We start from the raw sequence: 7,778 nt of genomic DNA on the forward strand, positions 1-7,778 counted from the left end.
CACTCGACAAGCTCGCGCATCTGCGCCGCCGCGCGCTCAATCCACTCAGCGTGCTTTGTTTATCAGCTCGTGCACATCAGCTATACAGGCGTTAATACTGAATGTTTAACATTATATTCATTGCATACATATACTTCGTAGTAGACATCCTTAACTCCATTCTGCTGTCTGTTGTTCTGTTGTTGGTGTTTCTTTGTCTGAATATGGCGCTTAACACATGCTGTATGGTATCGGCGTTTGGTATCGGGGCATTTTAACGAGTACGAGTACAGGAGACCAGTATCGGGCCCGATACCGATACCAGTATCGGTGCATCCCTAATTATTTCCAGTTTGAAGGATGTGTGATAAATCACAGACGTCATTTATTGTGCCATGTTGAGTGGTTTATTAAAGACAGCTGTAAGTTGTGATTTATGTTTCTGCTAGATGCAGACCAAAATAACCGATACGGGGAAAACTGAAAGTCTGAGAAAATCCTCATCAGAATGGAGAACGGAGCTACATGAACATAACCTGATGCAGACCATCCAAAGAGCATCAAGAACATCTGACAAAGACTCGCATGATCAGTGTCACTCATTTACTGACGCTAGATTAGTCACCTAGAGCGGCAGAATCTGAACGATTTCCAGGTTTTAATGAGGTCTCAGAGTTTTGGATCCCAGTTTATGTTGACGAACGACACTGAATGATTAACATCACACTCTCTCCTGTGTGTGTGCGCTTCAGTGCTAATTCACTCATAGCACATGCTAACGGTTTGTTTTCCATCGCTCTCTTTTTCTGACAGGATGAGGCTGGATCCACAGAAAGAAGTGCGAGCAGTAAACAGGAAGTGGAAGGACTGGGTATGTGTAACGAGTTAAAGTGTTCATATGTAGTGTTTAACTGCAAAAAAATGAGCGAACTAAAATGGCAAAGCAACACACTCAAAGAAATGCTGGGATGTCCATTGCTTTTGTAACTGAAATGAAACCTTTTACTTACACATAAAATGTGTCTGTCAGCGTCCTCGGCTTCTGCTGACCTTTACATCTAGAGAGGAGAATCACGAAACCTTTCACGTCTGTACACAGATACAAGCAGAACATACACCACCGTTTTTTACAGGAGTCTCTTCTGCTCATCAAGGCTGCATTATTTGATCAAAAATACAGGAAAAAAAATTATATTGTGAAATATTATTATGATGTAAAATAACGTTTTTCTATTTTAATATATATTAAACTGTAATGTGTTTCTGTGATGCGCAGCTGTATTTTCAGCATCATTACTCCAGTCTTCAGTGTCACATGATCTTCAGAAATCATTCTAATATGCTGATTTATTATCAGTGTTGAAACTGTTGCTGCTTCATATCTTTTTGGAACATGTGATACTTTTTTCAGGATTCTTTGATGAATAAAAAGTTAAAAAGAAGAGCATTTATTTAAAATAGAATTCAGTTCTATAACAGTTCAAAAGCTTGGGGTCAGTACATTTTTATTCTTTCTTTTTTTGAAGGAAATTAAAACTTATTCAGCGAGGATGTGTTAAGTTGTTAAGAAGAGATAGCAAAGATTTATATTGTTAGAAAATATTTATATTTTGAATAAATGCTGTTCTGTTTAACTTTTTATTCATCAAAGAATCCTGAAAAAAGTATCGCAGTTTCAAAAAACAATATTTGGCAGCACAACTGTTGATAATTCTAATAATAATTCAACATATTAGAATGATTTCTTAAGGATCATGTGACACTTTATACTGGAGGAACGATGATGGAAATTCAGCTGCGCATCACAGAAATAAATGATATTTTAAAGGATATTAAAATAGAAACCATTATTTTATATTGTAATAAAATTTTGCAAGATTAAGGTTTTTTTCTGTATTTTTGATCAAATAATACAAGTCTTACTGATCCCAAACTTTTGACCGGTAGTGTGTATATTTTTTTTTTATGTAAATGATAACTGACAATAGACCAATAGAAGTAAATATGATAGAGGTGTCATAATGTAATTTCTAGTCATCATATGAGCGTTTTACACTGCTGGGTTATCTTGTTGTATGTTTTACAGTGTTCATACTTTACCCTGGGCTAGTAATCAATCCTGGGTTGTCACGTTTTGGCATTTCACACTCTACATTGTTAAACATTGGGTTAATGTTCTTATTTACCTGTTTGCAAAGTTAATAACATCAGTTCTGACAAGTACAGCATCCGCTGATCTGATGTTTCAGATTAGGGATGCGTCGATCCGATATTCATATCGGGTATCGGCTCCGATAGTGCCATTTTTCTCGGATCGGGTATCGGTCAGAGAGAGCCGATCCAAATCTGAGATTTTATTTAATTTTTTTCCCGATTGTGCGAATTATTCTGTGTTAGTTCTGAAGCCATACGATAGCTTAATGTGAGCTACATATGAATATTTAAGTCCTTACATTAAAGTTCACACAAACTCTTTTCTCCGCTGTGGCTGTCAGTCATTCGTTCAGCCTTTAAACCCTGGTCGCATTCGGTTACAGCAGTCAGCTCGGTAAAGCTCTCTCCAAGATCATTCTGTGTTCCCATTATACTTGATTTGTAAATACATGTCTATGATTTTGCAAAAAGGACTTTATCTTCTTGCCTCGGAGGCGAAAAAGGTGGATCGGAGCATCCCTATTTCAGATCTATGGAAAAGTAGTCTGCTGGTCTCAAATTGCCGGAAACATACTACGTACAACAAAAAAAGACAAGATACAGAAAAAAAATTCTAATTTTAATCGTATTTCTATTCATCACTTCAGTGTAGGTGTTTCCCATTGCTGTTTGTGTTTTTCTCAGTTACTGAAACTAAACTTAAAAATAGCTCATGAGGCATTCAGTTAATGATTGGTTGTCTGTTGCTCAATGTTCTAGCATTGCTTTGTTTGGCGCTGCTTTGCTCATAGTGCAGGGTTAAGTGCAGTGCTGAGCCTCTTTCACAGGTGTGAGACGTTGCTGAAATCAGGGGTCATCTGTTAAAAGAGTGGCCTTAAACCAGAGTTAAAGACTCCAGGGATCAGCATATCAGAGTGAAAGTCACCAGACGGATTGTGCTGCTGTTGGTTTGCAGTTGCAGAAATGACTGCGGTTAAGTTAGCACTGACTGTCAAATAATGACATCTGTGATTGCTGGACTTTGACTAGCCTGATTTAGGATGGTCAAGTACACCAACACAACTGCACCTGTGTGGGTTTTTTTTGTCCATTAATGTTTTCCCTATTTTAAAACGGTGCGAAATGTTATTGTGGATGTGTTTACTGTTTGGTTAGGGAATGGGGCGGGGCCTGACGCTGAGACGGACATTAACCTGGAGGTGTCGTTCTCCGAGCAAGCACTTATCTACAAAGAAGGGTTGAAGGTTACCCAGCCCCAGAATGAAGCTGACGACAGGTTACCCGTGAGTCAGACATTCACTCATCAGGTTAACACTCATGTATGTATGTGTGTGTGTGTGTGTGTGTGTGTGTGTGTGTGTGCTGGAGCAGTGCAAGGTTTATGCACCACAGTAAGCGGAGTCCAAGAGATGACTCGCTCTGATTGGCTGCTTGAGGATAAAGGAATTTCGATGCTTATATGGTTATGAGTCTCAGAGACCTTTGATCTGACTGAATATGTTTAGAGTGCAGAAATGTCAAATGAAAGATTTAAAGCATTAGTTGGACGACTGACCTGACACTAATGTGGATCCTCTGATCTGTCTGTGTGCTCTTAATGAGTGGCCTCTGCTGGACAGTCTGTGGCACTGCATGCTGCTCTGGGTTTACTCTCGTTTATGCATCCATTCGCTTTTCAACTTCTTACTGGTGTTTGCCAAAGTAAAACTCCAATTATCACTATTAACTTTAACTTTTGCCTTAATAAACTCATAATTTGCTGCTTACTAATAGTTGGTAAGGTAGTTGTTAAGTTTAGGCATGCGGTCGGATTAAGGGATTTAAAATATGCTCATGCAGGATTAGTATGTGCTTTATAAGTACTAATAAACAGCCAATATGCTAGTAATATGCATGCTAGTTGATAGTGAGAATTGGTCCCTAAACTAAAGTGTTACACAAAAACAACTATTAGGATATTGCATTATATTTACTTGAATGTAGAAGTTGAGTTTGTGCGGTGTTTGAGATCCAGACATGAATGATTCCTCAAAGCAGGTGTCTTGTTGATCAGATGCACCATTTCTGGTGGATGGTAAAGCAGCTAAAAAATTCTGACACTAAAGGAGGGGCGGCATAATTAGAGACTAAAATATCATAGCAGCACCCAACTCACAACTGCTCAGAATACCAACAGATAGCATTTTATATATGTGCACATGTGTTTTTTTCTTATTCTGTTTCTCCTCTGTCTGTCTGTCTCAGGATTTTAGAGTGTCTCAGGATAAGACCGGACAGACAAGAGTAGGCGATCTCTCCGCTGAGGACATGAAGAAGGTTCGCAGGCTTGTTCTGATCGAGATGAGCGCTCTGTTCGACACGTGTGGCATCGAGGTGAAGGCTCATAAAGCTCTCAAGGTCAAAGTGAGAGGTCAGTGCCTCTGAAATGTGTACCAAATCAAATGACTGGATCAGAGAGTCCACTGTATATTTTTCGTGCGCACTTTGCAGAGCATTTCACATCCATTTAGTTCACACACGTGCATGCTGGATACGCACACTCACAAAGCCCCTTAAAAAAGAGCACTTTCATGTCCGAGCTTTCATTGGTATTGATGATGATTACTGTAATTCTGTGTGGACGTGAGCACTGTATCTGATTGTGGATCCTCTTCTGGCTGTATCCGAGGTGAAGCTGGTTGTGACTGTATTGTTTTGTCTTCCGTAGAGTCGGGTTTGTTTGGTGTTTCTCTCTCTACGCTGCTGGAACAAGACCAGCGGAGGATCCTGGGAACCAAAGTGCCTCTTATCCTGCAGCATGTAAGAGAGCAGAGCCTGAACTATAACCAACTAAAACATGACGCTAGCGCAGACCAGGGGTGTTCATAACTCATCTGCCTGACATCCTTTGAGATCGGAAGCATATATGTTTCCCAGCACCATTGCAATATTTATACATAATTATTTTGAGTTTCATGCAAGAAATCTGAATGTTACACCTGCCCTGGCAACCAACCACAACCTCCTTTCTGTATGTCTGTATTTGTGTTATGTACACTACTGTTCAAAAGTTTGGGGTCAGAACTTTTTTTTTTTTTTTAAGAAAATAATACTTTTATTCAGCAAGGACACATTAAATTGATCAAAAGTGACAGTAAATACATTTTTGATACTATTTTTATTAATATCATTACACTTTATTTGCTCTGCTTTATTTTGTGAAGCCGTACTACGTATATGGAATAACCTGGTGCTAAAAGCAATAAGCCCCGTGAAGCCGTGGTTTACAGTGATTTTATAACAGCTAAGGGGGTTTAACTCCGCTTCGCGTCGTACCTAACAACGCCCCTTAGCTGTTATAAATTCACTGTAAACCACGGCTTCACGGGCCTTATTGCTTTATTAACAGATATTCACACAGAAAACAGTTCATTTAAATTGTAATAATATTTCACAATATTACTGTTTTTACTGTATTTTTGATCAAATAAATGGTGAAACTTGTTTCTAAAACATTTTTTAAAAATCTTACCAACCCCGAACTTTTTTACGTTACATGTGATCAGCTAATTTAAGCTAGCACCGAAAAACTCCAAAAAACAAAGACATTAAGGGTTTGTTTTCCAGTTGATCTCTCACATAGAGGAGCAGGGTTTAGACACCGAGGGAGTGCTGCGGATCCCTGGAGCCGCTACTAGAGTGAAGGTGAGACACACTGGCATGCGTTATTTGTGAGGAAGACACGACTGGACGTCATTGTAATGTTTTTGGTGGTGTGTGTTTCCCAGGCCGTCTGTCATGAGCTGGAACACAAGTTTTATGAAGGCATGTTCCCGTGGGAGAGTCTCAAACAGCACGACACAGCCAGTCTCCTGAAGCTGTTCATCAGGGAGCTGCCCTATCCTCTGCTGACCGTCGAGTACTTCAACGCCTTCATCTCCGTGCTGAGTGAGTCCCACACGGCTCGAACGCACGACTCTAGGGATGTAACGATTCACTCAACTCACGATTCGATTCACGGATTTTTTTTTTTGACAAAATGAGATTGAAGACAAATTATAAATTAAATGTGTCGACACAGGATCCTTTTATTATTGCTTGGACAAAATGCTACACGTTTCTTTGTGAAATTGAAATATAACACTATAATAATATAGCACTTGCATATTATTGCTCTTTTGTTGGTTTGTTGATTGCCTCTATTGTCCTCATTTGTTAGTCGCTTTGGATAAAAGCGTCTGCTAAATAACAAAATTTAAATATAAAGTAAATGTAAAAAACAAAACTAAATTGAAATTTTAAAACAAACCCCAAATCAAATAAATAAGTAACACAAATAAAATAAATCTCTTCATATAAACAAAATAAGGCTTTGTCTGTGCTCTTTCCTTTTAAACTTAGAGGCAACCACTGCATTTGAATCATGATACAAGCAAAGATGCTGCATACATGCAACATGAGCAGTTTTTAATCTAAATTAGATTGTATAATTTCGAAATTTGAAGCAAAAGCAAAATGGTTTGACTTCAGTTTTGTGAAACTATACATAAAAAATATCTGCATGAAACAGAAACAGCAGACGAGCTGAACAAGACGCAGATTCACTCTCTGCCAGCAAAATCACATATTTGAATCGATTTTCAACCGGCTCGCGGTTAATCGTTGCATCCCTACATGACTCTATACAGTGCAGCTCAAAGTGTGTGTGTGATCTGTGTTTCTGTGTGTAAGTGATTGTGTTGGTTCTGATCAGAGCTGCCCACTAAGAAACAGCAGCTGCAGGCTCTCAACCTGCTGGTGCTCCTGCTGCCAGAACCCAACAGAGACACTCTCAAGGTACGTCACACCTTCACTGCGCATTCACACTTCACTTTGGGTGGGTGTTTTACTCAACACTGACTCGTTGACATCTGGTATTTGTCTTAAAGTCCCCCTGCAGTCACTAATTTCATCCCATAAAACTTATCTTTGATACTAAAAATGACATATTTGTGACCGTGGACCACAAAACCAGTCATAAGGGTCAATTTTTCACCTGAAAGCTGAATAAATAAGCTTTCCATTGATGTATGGTTTTGTTAGGACAGGACAATATTTGGCTGAGATACAACTATTTGAAAATCTGGAATCTTCTATCATTTTGACCCATACAATGTATTTTTGGATATTGCTACAGATGTACCCCAGCGACTTAAGACTGCTTTTGTACTCCAGGGTCACATTTATACTTTGTTGCCATGAAAATAATTCCTTCATGCCTTAAAATGGCTTGAATGCAACTCTACACTCTTACCTCATTTAGTATGCATGTATCATGAATATGCAAGTAGTCCCCGCCTCCACTGAATCACAGCAGCTCAAAGGCAAGTGGCAATATTGGATTAATTCAGGCATATATGTTTGAACCAGAAACCGATTCTGAAGGAAGAGCGAATTATGTAGGGTCATCTACAAGTCCATGTATCAGTGTGTTAATGCATTTTATGGTAACACTTTAGGGACCAATTGTGACCCTGGAGCACAAAAGCAGTCTTAAGTCGCTGGGGTATATTTGCAGCAATAGCCAACAATACATTGTATGGGTCAAAATTATAGATTTTTCTTTTATGACAAAAATCATTAGAATATTAAATAAAGATCATGTTCCATGAAGATATTTTGTAAAT

General features: G+C 38.8%; 1 protein-coding gene across 1 annotated transcript in view; it reads left to right on the forward strand.

Annotated features, from left to right (window-relative positions):
• The window catches only part of LOC107653144 (rho GTPase-activating protein 18-like), a 42,658-nt gene that overhangs the window by 26,222 nt on the left and 8,658 nt on the right, over positions 1-7,778 (forward strand). The window contains exons 4-10 of the mRNA XM_016439789.1: positions 793-850; positions 3,289-3,416; positions 4,378-4,543; positions 4,841-4,932; positions 5,740-5,817; positions 5,901-6,060; positions 6,866-6,948. Of these exons, the coding sequence (XP_016295275.1) occupies positions 793-850; positions 3,289-3,416; positions 4,378-4,543; positions 4,841-4,932; positions 5,740-5,817; positions 5,901-6,060; positions 6,866-6,948 (765 nt within the window). The remainder of the gene's footprint in view (positions 1-792; positions 851-3,288; positions 3,417-4,377; positions 4,544-4,840; positions 4,933-5,739; positions 5,818-5,900; positions 6,061-6,865; positions 6,949-7,778) is intronic.

This window comes from Sinocyclocheilus anshuiensis, unplaced genomic scaffold (genome assembly GCF_001515605.1).
Source record: "Sinocyclocheilus anshuiensis isolate Anshui unplaced genomic scaffold, SAMN03320099.WGS_v1.1 scaffold1518, whole genome shotgun sequence".
Classification (NCBI taxonomy): domain Eukaryota; kingdom Metazoa; phylum Chordata; class Actinopteri; order Cypriniformes; family Cyprinidae; genus Sinocyclocheilus; species Sinocyclocheilus anshuiensis.